We start from the raw sequence: 16,642 nt of genomic DNA, 5'->3' as shown, positions 1-16,642 counted from the left end.
CCAATTGAAATGATTTAAGTACAACTACATGGCACCAAGGTTTAGGCCTAATATAGGCCTGACATCCAAGTCCTTGTTTTCTGGAAGAAAGGCCTCAAAAGTCCCACTCAATTCCACATAACAATACTTCAAAGATCAATTAGGTTTTCCTTTCCTTAATATTTTTGTTTTTGACTTCTAATCTTAAAGACTAGATTAAAGCTTAGCTCATTTCCCAGAAGGCATGCTTCCCTTTGCTCTATGAAAGAGTCCACCAAGACCTCTTCCTCAAAACCATCTAGCCCCCAGCCTCCAGCCTGTGCTTGTGCTGCATCTTTCTCAACATCCTGAAAAGGTAATGTGGGTAAAATATGCTCATAAACATTAAAACTAGTTGTTAGAAAGACGTAGCTAGCTTTATAATTTAAGTTTTAAAGCATAAATACATGCAGCTTAATCTGCACTGACAATGATTGTCGAAGCCTAGAATTCAACATTTACAAATTCTCATTCACACACACAAACACACTATTATCACACAACTTGTGTCTTGAGAGAATCTTCTACTTTTTAAATTTTTGACCTCCCAGTCAATCCCAAGTTCAACCAACTTTTCTGAGTTCTGGTAGTTACCTGGACCACTGAGGCATTGCCACAAGACTTCTTCTCTTTTGAAACATCCTTTTTCTCTAGATATTAGGATAGCTACACCAGCTTGTTTCTTCTGTGGTGTATGTTGGTGTGGGATTATCTATCACTTGATTTTTCATGGATGTGTTTAGCTTCTTTGGGTTGAATTTTCCCTTCTAGTGCTTTCTGTAGGGCTGGGTTTGTAGACAGGTATTGATTAAATCTGGTTTTATCCTGGAATATTTTGTTTACTCTGCCTATGGTGATTAAGAGTTTTGCTGGGTATAATAGTCTGGGTTGGCATCCATGGTCTCTTAGTGTCTACATGAGATTTGTCCATGATCTTCTAGCTTTCATAGTCTCTATTGAGTAGTCTGGTGTTATTCTGATGGGTTTACCTTTATATGTTACTTGGTCTTTTTCCTTTGCGACTCTTAATATTTTTTCTTTGTTCTGTGTGTTTAGTGTTTTGATTATTATGTTGCGAAGGGACTTTTTTTTTTTTGGATCCAGCCTATTCGGTGTTCTGTAAGCTTCTTGTATCTTCATATGTATTTCTTTCTTTAGGTTAGGAAAGTTTTCTCTATGATTTTGTTGAATATATTTTCTGTGCCTTTGAGTTGGTATTCTTCTCCTTCTTCTATCCCTATTATTCTTAGGTTTGGTCTTTTCATGGTGTCCCAAATTTCCTGGACGTTTTGTGTTAACGACTTTTTTGTCTTTAGTGTTTTCTTTGACTGACGAATCTATTTTCTCTATCGTGTCTTCAGTGTCAGAGATTCTCTGTTCCATCTCTTGCAATCAGTTGGTTATGCTTGTTTCTGTAGTTCCTGTTCATTTTTCAGGATTTCTATTTCCAGCATTCCCTCAGCATGTGTTTTCTTGATTGTCTCAAATTCATTTTTCAGATCTTGGAATGTTTCTTTCATCTGTTTAATTGCTTTTTCTTGGCTTGATTTGATTTCTTCCCATTTTTTGTTTGTTTTTTCTTCCATTTCTTTAAGGGAGTTTTTTATTTCCTTTTTAATGGAGTTTTTTCATTTCCTCTTTAAGGGAAGTTTTTATTTCCTCTTTAAGAGAGTTTTTCATTTCCTCTTTAAGGAAAGTTTTTATTTCCTCTTTAAGGTAGTTTTTCATTTCCTCTTTAAGGAAAGTTTTTATTTCCTCATTGAGGGAATGTTTTATTTCTTCTTTAAGGGCCTCTATCATCTTCTTAAAGTCATTTTTAGGGTTGATCTCTTCTGTTTCTTCTGTCATGGTATGTTTAGGTCTTGCAGGTGTAGAATCACTAGGTTCTGATGTTGCCATATAGGTCTTTATGTTGTTGCCTGTATTTTTGCACTGCCGTCTACTCATCTCTTCCTCTGTGCGGTGCAGGTGGTGTCTGTGTCTGAGAGTGCCTCTCTTGTTCTAAATTTTAGTCTTGGTTTAGTAGGGGTTCTTGGTTAAATTGGTGCTATTGGGCTGTTTCTTCAGGGACAGCTGATTTCAGTCGGTGAATTATATACTTATGATTCTGGTGATCTGGTTTGGTGACTGGGTAGCGCCTTCTTCAAAAACCCATTTTTTTTAATGTGGAAAAAAATTCTCTTTTATTCACAGCAACATGGTTCTAGTTTCCTGTTGCATATTTGCTCAGAAAGCACTTCCTTGTGGATTCAGAATTGACAGGCTTCTTTTCTGTCCTAGTGAAAGCATTTCTTGTATATTTCAAAAACAGGGATTTATAGAACATGGTAAACAAGTACTGATAATTTGTTGATTGGTTTTGGTGTTATTGGGTCTTGCTGTTGCTAGCTCAGACTTCTCTTGAACATACTACACATCTCAGGCTGGCCTTGAAGTTGCTATCTTCCCTCTTCAGCTTCCCAATGTAGGAATTATAGAGAAGCACTTGAATCAACATTGTCCTTATGAGGGAGGCCCCTAAGCCAGGAATCAATACAGCCTATTGTTAGTTTTCATGACTGCCCATCATAAATAGGACATAAATCCCTATTACTAAAGACATAATTTCAGCTGAAATTCTCCATCTGGCTGGCTAACTTTCATAGTTCTGAATGGAGTTCTTCAAACTCCTGGTGAAGAAAAATAGCAATCAAGTTTGCTCAGCTGTGGAATTTATAACCTACAATAATGGCAACCTGTATGGCAGGATGCTTTCTCGTACAATAATCCTTATCATGGAACTAAACTACAGCTTTCTCCTTAGATCTGTGACCCACTCTCTGGCAAAACCAACTGTCTGATATTACAAAGCTAGTCAAGTGTCCACAGATGGGACAGTCATATGCATTATGAGATAACTTAAAACTGGTATAATTCTGTATAGGCATTGTGTCACGTTGGCTTCCACATAGTTACATTTATACCTATACATTTGTTATGTTGTCAGCATTTACCATAGAAATTCTTTTTTTGTAAGTGGGTGATACTTACGGTAGAACCTCACGGTCTTTCAAATTGTGAAGGATAACTGTAGAGTACTCACACTTATCCTTAAAAAGATATTTATATCATCCCGACCAGACTCAAGGAATGTCTCACAACAGGATGTAGAAAGAATATAAGAACCAAAGGACAGCAAGGAGTGATGTGAAACAGTACATTCTGGACATGATCATTGTACTACACTCATGAAATCACTGCCTTTAATTGAGCTTAGAACTTAAGATGGATTTTATGGTGACTAAGCAAAGGCATGGCAGTAGGAACATGTGAGAGCTCACATAGGGATCCACAAGCAGGAGGCAGAGAGAAGCTCATCCCCATGACACACCATATCTAAAAAGACCACAACTCATCTCCACTTCAAGCAGTTCCACCAAGGCAGATCAAATGTTCAAACATATGAGACCATGGGGACCACTTCTTTCAAAATAGGAAAACTGGATACCAAGAAAATGAGAAGGAAGATGTATGTGATAAGGATACCCCACAGATTTTGACCTTTACTTCAGAAGAAATATTCAAATTTTGTCATTGTTGAATGTATCCTTTACAATGCTCCAGTATATAAAACTATAATAGTGAATAATCTGCTTTGAACTCCTTAAATTCAAGAGATGGGTTGAGTGTGAGTGCCAAAAAGGCAGATAAACAATATAACATATTTTTTGAGACCAATGTTACATACTCTAAGCAAAAAGAGGAAAATTAGTCTCTGGTGGGCAGACTCATTTGAGTCAGTATGGGCTTGATCATCACTGTCTAAGATCGCCATGAAATATCTATCTCAAATAAGAAGGGTAGTATTATTATCCATTATGTAGTCAAGTAGAGAAAAATGTTTGTCAACCAAGTTGGACTCATGGAAATGTTAAAATAAATTAGTTAAGAGCTGGACATTAACCAAAATACCAGGATAAATTTTGTCCTCCTCATGCTGGTCACAGTATCTTTAATATCATTACTGATTTATAATTTATTTATTTATTTATTTGTTTGTTTATTTATTTTTTACAAACTGACAGTGCTTCGTGTGAGCTCAGTGCTTCCAGCAATTCCCAGAAGGACTCTTCTATGAGTTTGAAGGAAGGAAGTACTGTGAGCATGATTTCCAGATGCTCTTTGCTCCCTGCTGCCACCAGTGTGGTGAATTCATCATTGATCGGGTTATTAAAGCCATGAACAACAGCTGGCATCCTGAATGCTTTCGATGTGACCTCTGTCAAGAAGTGCTGGCAGACATAGGGTTTGTCAAGAATGCTGGCAGACACCTGTGTCGTCCATGTCATAATCGTGAAAAGGCCAGAGGCTTTGGGAAATACATCTGTCAGAAATGCCATGCCATCATTGATGAACAGCCTCTGATCTTCAAGAATGACCCTTACCATCCAGACCACTTCAACTGTGCCAACTGCGGGAAGGAGCTAACTGCTGATGCCCGGGAGCTGAAAGGGGAGCTCTACTGTCTGCCATGTCATGATAAGATGGGAGTCCCTATCTGTGGTGCTTGTCGGAGGCCCACTGAAGGGCGAGTAGTGAATGCCATGGGCAAGCAATGGCATGTGGAGCATTTTGTTTGTGCAAAATGTGAAAAGCCATTTCTTGGACATTGCCATTATGAGAGGAAGGGCTTGGCTTATTGTGAAACTCACTATAATCAGCTATTCGGTGATGTCTGTTTCCATTGCAACCGTGTCATAGAAGGGGACGTGGTCTCTGCCCTCAACGAGGCCTGGTGTGTGAGCTGCTTTGCCTGTTCCACCTGCAATACCAAGTTAACACTCAAGAATAAATTTGTGGAGTTTGACATGAAGCCAGTCTGTAAGAAGTGCTATGAGAAATTCCCACTGGAACTGAAGAAAAGACTTAAGAAACTGGCTGAGACTTTAGGGAAGAAGTAACTTCTGGTAGGTTTGTTTTGTTCTGTTCTGTCTTCTAACCTATAGTACTTAACTTGACCCACCCTTATCTAAAGGTGGATCAAAGCATTAGAATGCTTTTCTTCACTTCCCTTTTCTGATTTAAAAAGAAAACATATCTATTCTGATATAAAACACAGATGAAATCAAGACTTTAGCCTTAGCAGTCTGTGGACTATTTAAAAAATAAAGAGGAAAGAAAATAAAATTAAAAAAAAATGTTAAAGGGTAATTTTGATTAAGCCTTATCCTCCAAACAATAAATTTAACTCTTCACCATGAAGCACTGTGCTCTGCAAATCAACGCTGGGTCTGTGTGGGAAGAGAACCCACTTCCACAAACCATCCTCTAACCTCCACAGTCTTAGGCCAGCCACAGCTGCGCAGTGAAACCTTGTTTCAAAGATGAGAAGTGGCTGTGCACATCATATGACCTGTGTGCTGACACCTGTGCTTCATACCTAATCTAACTTGCCTTGCTTGCCTTAGAAAACTGCATTCCCTAATCAGGAATGCTATATAACACCAAATAAAAATAAATACTTTGACTGGGATTTATAAAGAGTGAGTTTTACATGACTCAGATTTTAAAAGACTCCAGACTTTATTTTATATCATAAGAAAATTTCTCACTCATATACTGGAGAAGGATATAAGAAAGATAAGTAAACTACCAAAATAATTCCTATGCAGTCTTAGTGTATTTATCTAGTTAGTGTTGTAAAAGGAACATGCATATTACTAAGAAGCAGAAGTGTTTCAGAATGACTTGAATTTTTATTATATCACTATGCTTAGTTTTCTGTTTTGTTCTCCTTATGAATTTTTTTCTTTGTACAGTTTCTTAATAAAGTTGCTGTAGCTACTAGTATGTCTTTTACAGTCTTGAGCAAAACAAGCAAAAAAACTATGCCAGTTATCTTGAAAATACTGCACACTTTGTGATATTGGGAAAATGAAGCATTTTAAAAATATATTACACAATTATGCTTTAAGCTTAATGTAAAATATATAGTATTCAAATAGGACATGAAATAAAATATTATGCAGCTAGGAATGTATACTTTGAAAATGGGTGTGAGCCAGGGATGGCAGCCCTGGTCTTTAATCCCTGCATTCTGGATGTAGAGGCAGACAAATCTCTTGGGAGTCCTAGTCCAGCTAAGGCTGCATATTGAAACATTGTTTCCAAAAAAGTGACTGTGTAGGTCATATTACCTGTGTGCTAATATTTATGCTTCATACATAATCTAACTTGCCTTGCCTTAGAAAACTGCATTCCCACCAGGCAGCAGTGGTGCATGCCTTTAATTCCAGCACTGGGGAGGCAGAGCCAAGGCAGATCTCTGTGAGTTCGAGGCCAGCCTGGTCTACAAAGCGAGATCTAGGACAGGCACCAAAGCTACACACAGAGAAACCCTGTCTCAAAAAACAAAAAAAAAAAAAAAAAAAAAGAAAGAGAGAGAGAGAGAGAAGAAAAGAAAACTGCATTCCCTAATCAAGAATTCTAGATTCTAGATGTTTCATACAATACCAAATAAAAATACTTGGGCTGAGATTTATAAATTTAGAATCATTCGCCACTGATATAAACTTTTTTAAAAATTCCTTTCTCAGGAAGCCAATGGAAATTAATCCCTGTCCTCTTATTAGAATGATGGTAATATATGTTTTAGGTTTTTTTCATTTCAAATGTCATAATTGGGTTTTATCTACTATAAGATAGTAAAAAGTTATAAATGATACTTTTAGATTGAAAGAGGGTAGTAATAATATTAACTTTAGGTAAAAATCAGTTCTATTTCATAGAAATTTTTATCCTGAAATGTCTGTACCATTTTTTTTCTTATAAACTCAATATGCAACAGTATGAGCATCTTAAAAATGTTTCTGCTGCTAATGTGTTGCCTTTTTTTTCTATGTTACCAAGATATATATAGCCAACATTGCTGGGTATAGTGACTCACATTGTAGTCTCAGCACTTGGGAGCTAAAGCAGGAAGGTTGCTATGATTCGGAGGCCAATCCTAGGTTACAGTCTGTGATGCTGTCCCCCAAGACATCCCCACAAACAAAAACACTAGTATATTGCTTTGCCATAAAGGCTATCTCAGGGGCCTAGGAAAGAGCTCAGTTGGTAAAGTACTTGTCATAACAGCCTGAGGACCTGAGTTTGAACCTGGAGGTGAACAGATCCCTGGACTCACTGGGTAGCCAACCCAGCCTAACTGGTGAGCCCCAGATCCAAGGGGAATATCTGTCTCAAAAGAAGCAAAGTGGATGGCTCCTGAGGAATGACAGACACCCCAAGATTGACATCTGGTCTCCACATCCACACACTTATGCACACATTCAGAAGTATATACTCATGCATACACACAAAAAAGTGTATCTCAGGATGCTATTACTCTGCCATTCAAATGTTTGTAATCGTGACTTTTTTCAAATACTTGGTTGTGCACATTATAGAATACATTTCTGCTTTCAGATAACAAACTTGTAACCAGTTATTTTATTTTTTAATATTCTACTGCACACAAAAAAGTGTATCTCAGGATGCTATTACTCTGCCATTCAAATGTTTGTAATCGTGACTTTTTTCAAATACTTGGTTATGCACATTATAGAATACATTTCTGCTTTCAGATAACGAACTTGTAATCAGTTATTTTATTTTTTAATATTCTTTTGTGATTAAGAAAACTGTAAGTGATTAAAAACAATACATGCTTTGTGTTTGTTTAGCAGTCTAAAATTGTGTTTGACAATAAGAACCAAAATATCTTCAGTGTGCCTTTGCCAGCTAATAATGACAAGCAGTGAACACCTTAAAAGTATTTATGAAGTATTATCCATGCGCTTAGGCAAATAGAATTTGTAGCCTAGGGTCTCGATGCTAAGTTCTTAGGTACCTCACTAGAAATAGGGAGCAGAAAAGCAGGCGTGCACATGCTTCCCTCATTGCTTTGGAGATGTATGCCTGAGTCTTGGCTTACACGTCTTACATGTCATCGCATAGCCGGAGCCCCCACTGCCGTCTTTGCTCAGTCCTCTTCAGACAGGACTCTTCCTGCAAGTTTGACTTGGTAATTATATGATACAGAGTCAAGACAAGGTGCTTCTCTCTGTGGTGGGTGGCATTGGAACCCTTAGTGTGGAAGAAGATGGGGAGGTTTAAGTGGAGTAAAGACAAAGACTTGGTCTAGTTCCTGTTTGTTGTTGGGTTTTGCAGGCTGCTGGCCTTGCCAGTGAACATCTCTGTTTAAATTTTAGGGGCAATCTGAAATAATTCATTGTGCTCATCAAATTTCTAAGTGCTCTTTTTGTCCTTAGTTATCCTAATGTAATGGGGAAAACAGATACACATAAAATATTTTTGTGTCACGTTCAAAGCCTTATTAACACTTTGCCTGAAATAGGTCATTTTGCCTCATCCATTTGCCAAAGTAGCCAATTATAAGTTTAGGAAACTTTGATGTAGGCTGACAATATTCTTGTATTTTACTTTAGATTGTAAGCTTAATGGCAGGAAATTATATCAATAACTGTGCTTTTTATGTACCAACCATTGCTGTATACCTTTGGTGCTTAAAAAATGTTCATAATTCATAAAAAAAAGACCAAGAAGGAACCAAAGGAGATGGGCAGACATAAAGGCAGAAGTCCACAAAAAAATGAAGCGCAATACAGCATCACCAGAACCTAGCCTGCCTCCAACATCTAGACCTGAACAGCAAAATTTGGAAGAAGCAGAAGAAAACAGCCTTATGAATAACATCATGAAGAAGGTAGAGGCTTGTGTAGAGGAAAAGACAAAAAATGGGAAGAACGCTATAAACAACTAGAGGAAAGGGCAAACAAATTAGAAGAAAACAATAAAGTCCTGGAAGAAAACAATAAAGTCCTGGAATAAAACAAAAAAGTGCTGAAAGAAAATCATGAAAAAGCAATGAAACAAATGAAGGAAACAGTCCAAGACCTGAAAGGGGAAATAGAAAAAAATGAAGAAGACACAAAAAAGAGGGAATGCTGGAAATAGAAAATCTGAGTAAATAATCAGGAACTTCAGATGCAAGTACAACAAACAGAATACGAGAGATGGAAGAGAGGATCTCTGGTGTTGAAGATACAGTAGAAGAAATAGATTCATCAGTCAAAGAAAACACTAAAGCCAACTCAAGTCAGAAACCAAAATGCCCAAGAAATTTGGGACACCATGAAAAGACCAAACCTATGAATAATAGGGATAGAAGGAGAATACCAACTCAAAGGCACAGAAAATATATTCAACAAGATCATAGAAGAAAACTTTCCCAACATAAAGAAGGAAATGCCTATGAAGATACAAGAAGCCTATAGAACATCAAACAGACTAGACCCCCCAAAAAAAGTCCCCTCACCACATAATAACTAAACAACTAAACGTACAGAATAAAGAAAGAATATTAAGAGGAGCAAAGGAAAAAGGCCAAGTGACCTATAAAGGCAAACCCATCAGAATAACACCAGATCTCTCAATAGAGACTTTGAAAGCCAGAAGGACCTGGACAGACGTAATGCAGACACTAAGAGACCATTGATATCAGCCCAGACTAATATAACCAGCAAAACTTTCAATCATCATAGATGGAATGAACAAGACATTCCAAGAAAAAGCGAGATTTAAACAATACTTATCCACAAACCCACCCCTACAGAAAGCACTAGAAGGAAAATTCCAACCTAAGGAAGTCAGATACACCCACGAAAACACAAGCAATAGATAAAAACCACAGCAGTAACCCCAAAGAAGAGAAGTACACACATTACCACCAAAAAATAACAGGGAAGAACAATCACTGATCATTAATATCCCTTAATATCAATTGACTTAATTCACCTATAAAAAAGACATAGGCTTACAGAATGGATATGAAAGCAGGACCCATCTTTCTGCTGCATACAAGAAACACATCTCAAATTCAAAGACAGACATTACCTAAGAATAAAAGGCTGGGAAAAGGTTTTCCAATCAGTCTTAAGAAACAAGTGAGTGTAGCCATCGTGATATCCAACAAAATCGATGTCAAACTAAAATCAATCAAAAGAGATCAAGAAGGGCATTGCATACTCATCACAGGAAAGATTCACCAAGATGAAGTTTCAATTCTGAATATTTATGCCCCAAACACAAGGGCACCCACATATGTAAAAGAAACATTACCAAAGCTTAAACCACATATAAAACCCCACACATTAATAGTGGGAGATCTCAACACCCCAATTTCACCGCTGGACAGATCTCCCAAATCGAATCTTAACAGAGAAATAAAGGACTTAACTGATGTCATGACCCAAATGGACCTAAGAGATATCTACAGAACATTCCATCCTAACAAAAAAGAATATACCTTCTTCTCAGCACCCCATGGAACGTTTTCTAAAATTGACCACATACTTGGCCACAAAGCAAATCTCAACAAATACAAAAGAATTGGAATAACCTCCTGTGTTCTATCAGACCACCATGGTTTAAAGTTAGATTTCAACAACAACAAAAACTACACAAAACCTACAATCTCATGGAAACTGAATAATACTCAACTGAATCACCAATGGGTTAAGGAAGAAATAAAGAAAGAAATTAAAGACTTCCTAGAGATCAATAAAAATGAAGACACCACATACCCAAACTTATGGGACAATATGAAAGCAGTGCTAAGAGGGAAATTCATAGAACTAAATGCCCACATAGAGAAGTTGGAGAAATCTGATACTAGTGACTTAACACCACACCTGAAAGTTCTAGAACAAGAAGAAGCAAAGTCTCTCAGGAAGAATAGATACCAGGAAATTATCAAAGTGAGAGGTGAAATCAATAAAATAGAAACTAAGAGAACAATGCAAAACATTAATGAAACAAAGAGTTGGTTCTTTGCTAAAATCAACAAGATAGACAAGCCCTTATCTAAACTAACCAAAAAACAGAGAGAGAGAGAATCCAAATGAACAAAATCAGAAATGAAAAGGGGGACATAGCAACAGACATTGAGGAAATCCAGAGAATTATAAGATCATATTTCAAAAACCTCTACCCCACAAAACAGGAGCACATTTTGGACACCTGAAAGTGTAAGTGAAAATTCAATTTGTTAAGCAAAAGCCACCTCTATATCCCTGTCATAACAGCATGATGAAATATAAATTAAATTTACAAAATGAGATAAACTGTATTTTCAGATACATGTGTAACTGTTAGAAAATAATGTTTTGAAAGAAGATTACACACTCAAAAAATCCTTTTAGGAAAAGTTGTGTGGGAGCCAGACATGGAAGTGGCCAACTAGAACTACATTCTGAAAGACAATACCTCCTGGTTTTTGGTATTGGACTTTCAAGCCCCTTACACACTAAGAAAATGAATTTCTGTTACTCATGCCTTAGGGTCCTTATGCTGGACTGTGGTGACCAGTGTACCATCTTCACACTCCTTCATCAGATAAGCACCAGCAGGCCCCTCTTGGACTAGAAACAACTTTGCTCCTTTTTATCCTTTTGTTCTGACTCTGGTAAAGAAGGAGGGGCCAACATGAAAATCCTCATAGCTCTTTCCTCTGCCTGTACTGCAGCACTAACCCAGGCCTTTGCATATTGCTCCCTTGGGAGACCCACCCTTCTTAGTCTGAGATAAAAATTGTCCTCTTGCAGTGACTGATCAGTCTCCTCAGACTGCCTCCTCAAAATGAAGTTACCTGTTGTGCTGTTGGTGCTGCTGGTGTTCAGTATTCCTGGTAAGAACAGTGAGGAAGGAGGGTGGGTAGTGGGGATGAGTCCTGAGTCTCACTGCTGATCACATGGATTCTGTCCATGTAGGGAGGATGGCCCTTATCCTCCAGGATGGGGCCTGTGAGATTTACATCTGTTAGAGGGAGGACCCAGATGGGAAGGAACCTGTATTACAATGAAGATTATGATACAGATGGACTGAGATGGTCTGAATCACAGCTAGAAGCCCCTTAGGGCTGTTAGTTCACTTGTTTTGTTAAAAAGCAAATTTTAGTATATAAAGAATTTTAGGTAATATAAACATCTAAACTGAAATAAATTTTTAAAAATCAACTTAGTTTGTCCATGACTTTGTTCTTTTCTGTCTTTATTTCAGCTTCCAGAGGGGATGTTGTGATGACTCAAACTCCACTCTCCCTGCCTGTCAGCCTTGGGGATAAAGCCTCCATCTCTTGCAGGTCTAGTCAGAGCCTTGTACATAGTAATGGAAACACCTATTTGGAATGGTACCTACAGAAGCCAGGCCAGTCTCCACAGCTCCTGATCTACAAGGTTTCCAATAGATATTCTGGAGTCCCAGACAGGTTCAGTGGCAGTGGGTCAGGCACAGATTTCACACTCAAGATCAGCAGAGTGGAGCCTGAGGATTTGGGAGTATATTACTGTTTGCAAGGTTCACATGCTCCTCCCACAGTGATTCACACCCTAACAAAAACATCTTTGCTTGGGGTGACCCAGCTGCCAAACCTGTTACTTCTCTGTCAGAGAGAAGTGTTGAGGAACTCCTCATTATTTGTTGCAGCTGAGGGTCTTGGAGCACGAGTCCCATGGCTACACCTCACTGGTCATGCATTTCTGGTCTCATCAGCTGCAATAACAATGATGTTGCATTTGTCTAAGGAAAATGGTGAACATGTCCCCTTTCATCAACCAGGAATAATGGAGTTAAAGCTCAGTGAAAACCTATTTTGATTCTGCAGGACTTGTCTGCCTTTCTGAATCAAAATTATCCATTAAAGCAGTCAGGAACTGATATATATTCCTCTATTAAACTGTGCCCTTTACTATATTTCTTAGTCACTGTTCTTTTACTATGAAGAGACACCATAATCATGGCAACTCTTGTTTTAAAAAAAGCATTTAAACAGTGTTTGTTCAGAGTTTCAGAAGTTTAGTCCTTTGTTAGGGCAGGAAGAGTGGTGTTATACAGGCAGACATGCGCTGGACAAGTAGCTGAGAATTCTACATATCGACCCATAGGCAGCAATAAGAGCAATCCACTTGGCCTGATTTGGGCTTTTGGAAATCTCAAAACCCAATTTCAGTCATAGTTCCTCCCATAAGGCCACATATCCTAATCCTTTCAAATAATGCCACTCCCTGATGACTAAGCATTCAAATCTATGATCCTATGGGGGCCATTCTCATTCAAACCACCACATGATATAATCATTTGATTTGCCACATTTTATGGTTTTTATTTAAATTCCATTATATTAATGTAAATATTGCATACCCTACTCCATTTTATTTTTTATTTATTTAAAGCATGTTCACTATGTCTTTTATCATGAAATGTTTCTTTTCTGAAAAATTGTACTGTTTTCTCTATCCAACTGTTCTATTTGACTGCAAGATTTATTCCAATTATATGCACAGTTTTGATGTATAATAACTTATGTATTATGCTAGTATTTTCTGATTGCTTTGGATATTTTTCCATGTTTCAATACTTTTTTTTTAAATTTAATTTTATTTTATTTTACAATACAATTCTGTTATACATATCAGCCACGGATTCCCTTGTTCTTCCCCCTCCGCCCCCTTCCCTTCCCCCAGCCTACCCCTCATTCCCACCTCCTCCAGGGCAAAGCCTCCCCTAAGGACTGAGATCAACCTGGTAGACTCAGTCCAGGCAGGTCCAATCCCCTCCTCCCAGGCCAAGCCAAGCGTCCCTGCATAAGCCCCAGGTTTCAAACAGTCAACTCATGCAATGAGCACAGGACCCAGTCTTACTGCCTGGATGCCTCCCAAACAGATCAAGTTAATTGACTGTCTCACCCATTCAGAAGGCCTGATCCAATTGGGGGCCCCTCAGCCATTGGTTCATAGTTCATGAGAATAGGAAGAAGCAAAGTGCTAGAGAGGCCCACAGAAATCCACAAAGATACCCCACAATAGACTGCTGGCAATGGTCGAGAGACAGCCAGAACTGACCTACTCTGGTGATGGGATGGCCAAGACACCCTAATTGTCGTGCTAGAAACCCCATCCAATGACTGAGGGAACTAGATGCAGAGATCTATGGCTAGGCCCCGGGTGGAGAGCTCCGGGAGTCCAATTAGCGAGAAAGAGGAGGGTTTATATGAGCAAGAATTGTTGAGACCAAGGTTGGATAAAGCACAGGGACAAATAGCCAAATGAATGGAAACACATGAACCATGCTTCAATACTTTATGGTTTTATGTTTTTATCTGTTGAGAAAATTTATTTTTGTCTCCTTAACTTTTGTGAATTTTAGTGAATTTAATGCAAACATTTTTTTTCTTTTTACTGAATTCTTTGGAATTTCAAACGGTAAATAATGATTTATTTTAGTTTTACCCCTATTATATTCTTTCCTCTCTCATTGAAATTCTATTCTCTGTACTCCCCACAAACCATAATTCTTTCTTTGATTCAGCGAGTTTATTTTTCTTTTTGCTTGTATGAATATGAGTTGGGGGTTATTGATTGGAACCATAAGCTAAAGACAATGTGATACCCTTTCCTAGCAACCATTAACTCCTACTAGTCTGTCCATGAATAGTGCAGAGTCAGCTTCCCCTCCATGAAAATTTAAATGATGATACATCCAATCTTCTACAGATCTTGCACTGATAACCATGGCCGTGAGTTCAAGAGTGCAGTACAATGATCATGTCCAGAAAGCACTTTTCACAGAACTCCTTGCTATGCTCTGGTTCTTATGGTCTTTCATCATCCTGTTGTGAGACATTCCTTGGGCCTGGTCGGGATGATATAAATATCTTGTTGAGGATAAATGTGAGTACTCTACAGTTATCCTTCACAATTTGAAAAGTTGTGAAGTTCTACTTTAAGGACCACCCACTCACAAAAAATAAATTTCTTTGATGAAAACTGACATCATAACAAATCTATAGGTATAAATATAGCTATATAGAAGCCAATTTGACACGATGCCTATTCAGAAAATACCAGTTGTAGGTTACTTCATAGAGCATATGACTTTCCCAGCCATGGACACTTAACTAGCTTTGCAATATCAGAGAGTAGTTCTCTGCCAGAGAGTGGGTCACAGATCCAATGAGAAAGCTCTAGGTTAGCTTCATGATAAGGATTATTGCAGAAGTTAGCATCCTACCATACAGGTTGCCATTAATGTAAATTATGAATTCCACAGCTGAGCAAGATTTGATTGCTATTTTTCTTCACCAAGAGTTTGAAGAACTGCGTCCAGAACTATGAAAACTAGCCAGCCAGATGGAGAATTTCAGCTGAAATTATGTCTTTCACAATAGGAATTTATGTCCTAGTTATGGTGGGCAATCAAGAAAACTAACAATAGCCTGTATGGATTCCTGGCTTAGGGGCCTCCCTCATAAGGATGATCTCTATCCATGTGCTTCTCTATAATCCCTACATTGGGAAGCTTAGGTAGAAAGGTTGGAACTTCAAGGCCAGCCTGGGATTTGTAGGATTTCTAGAGAAGCCTGTGCTAGTAACAGCAAGACTATGTCTCAATAAACCCAAACCAATCAACAAAATTATCGGTACTTGTTTGCTCTATTCTGTAAATCCTCTATATTTGCTATATAAAAGAAATGCTTTCACTAGGATAGAAAAGAAGCCTGTAAATTCTGAATCCACAGGGATGTGATACATGAGCTAGTGTGAAACAGGAAATTAGGACTCTGTTGCTGTGCATCTCCCCTACTATATTCACTTCTGAAGTGCTAGTTGTATCTTGTGTTCAGATTCCTGTTTGTGTGTGTGATCCTGATGTCTTATTAACTTTTCTATTGCTGGAATGAAACACCATGACAAAGATAACTTTTAAAGAAAGCCTTTAATTGGGTTTAGAACTTCGGATGGCTGGGTTTCATGGTGTCTAAGGAAAGGCATGGCAGTATGAACACATGAAAGCTTACATATGGATCCACAAGCAGGAGGCAGAGAGAAGCTCATCCCCATGACACACCTCCTTTAAATAGACGACAACTCATCTCCATTCCAAACAGTTCCACCAAGGCAGAACAAGTATTTAAAAAAAACAAGGGGGCCACCTCATTCAAAATGGCAAAACCGGATACCAAGAAAATGAGAAGGGAGATGTATATGATAAAGGATACCCACTAGATTTTGACTTTTACTTCAGAAAGGAAAATTCAAATCATCATTGTTGAATGTATCCTTTACAATGATAGAGAATAATCTGCCTTTGAACTGCTTAAATTCAGGAGATGGGTTGAGTGTGAGTGCTAAAAAAGCAGAAAAATAATGTAATATATTTTTTTGAGACAAAGGCTACATACTCTAAGCAAAAGAAGAGAAATTAGTCTCTGATGGATGGACTCATTTTAACCAGTATGGGCTTGGTCATCACTGTCTAAGATATCCATAAAATAGCTCTCTAATATAAGAAGGGTAGTATTATAATGTGTTATGTTGTCAAGTAGAGAGAAATGTTTGTCAACCAAGTTAGACTCATGGAAATGTGAAAGTGAATTAGTCAAGTGTTGGAAATTAACTAAAACACCAGGATAAAATCTATTGCTCCTCATGTTTGTTACAAAGTCTTTAGTATCATTGCTGATTTATAATTTATTTATTTTTCACAAAGTGATTTTATGGTGCAGAGATTTTCATCTATGAGAGCA

At 37.9% G+C, this 16,642-nt stretch overlaps 1 pseudogene and 1 gene segment (V, D, J or C); both read left to right on the top strand.

The window, feature by feature from the left end:
• Positions 1 to 5,047, top strand: part of LOC114689403 — a 15,226-nt pseudogene extending 10,179 nt beyond the window's left edge.
• Positions 5,048 to 11,596: 6,549 nt separating this feature from the next.
• LOC114689404 lies at positions 11,597 to 12,713 on the top strand. The segment is given in 2 exon segments: positions 11,597 to 11,746; positions 12,118 to 12,713. Coding segments are annotated over 2 exon segments (645 nt in total).
• The last annotated feature ends 3,929 nt before the right edge of the window (positions 12,714 to 16,642 follow it).

The sequence above is a fragment of the Peromyscus leucopus genome, chromosome 3 (genome assembly GCF_004664715.2).
Source record: "Peromyscus leucopus breed LL Stock chromosome 3, UCI_PerLeu_2.1, whole genome shotgun sequence".
NCBI lineage: Eukaryota > Metazoa > Chordata > Mammalia > Rodentia > Cricetidae > Peromyscus > Peromyscus leucopus.
Note: the sequence above shows the minus strand (reverse complement) of the source record. Positions and strands in the feature narration are given on the sequence as shown.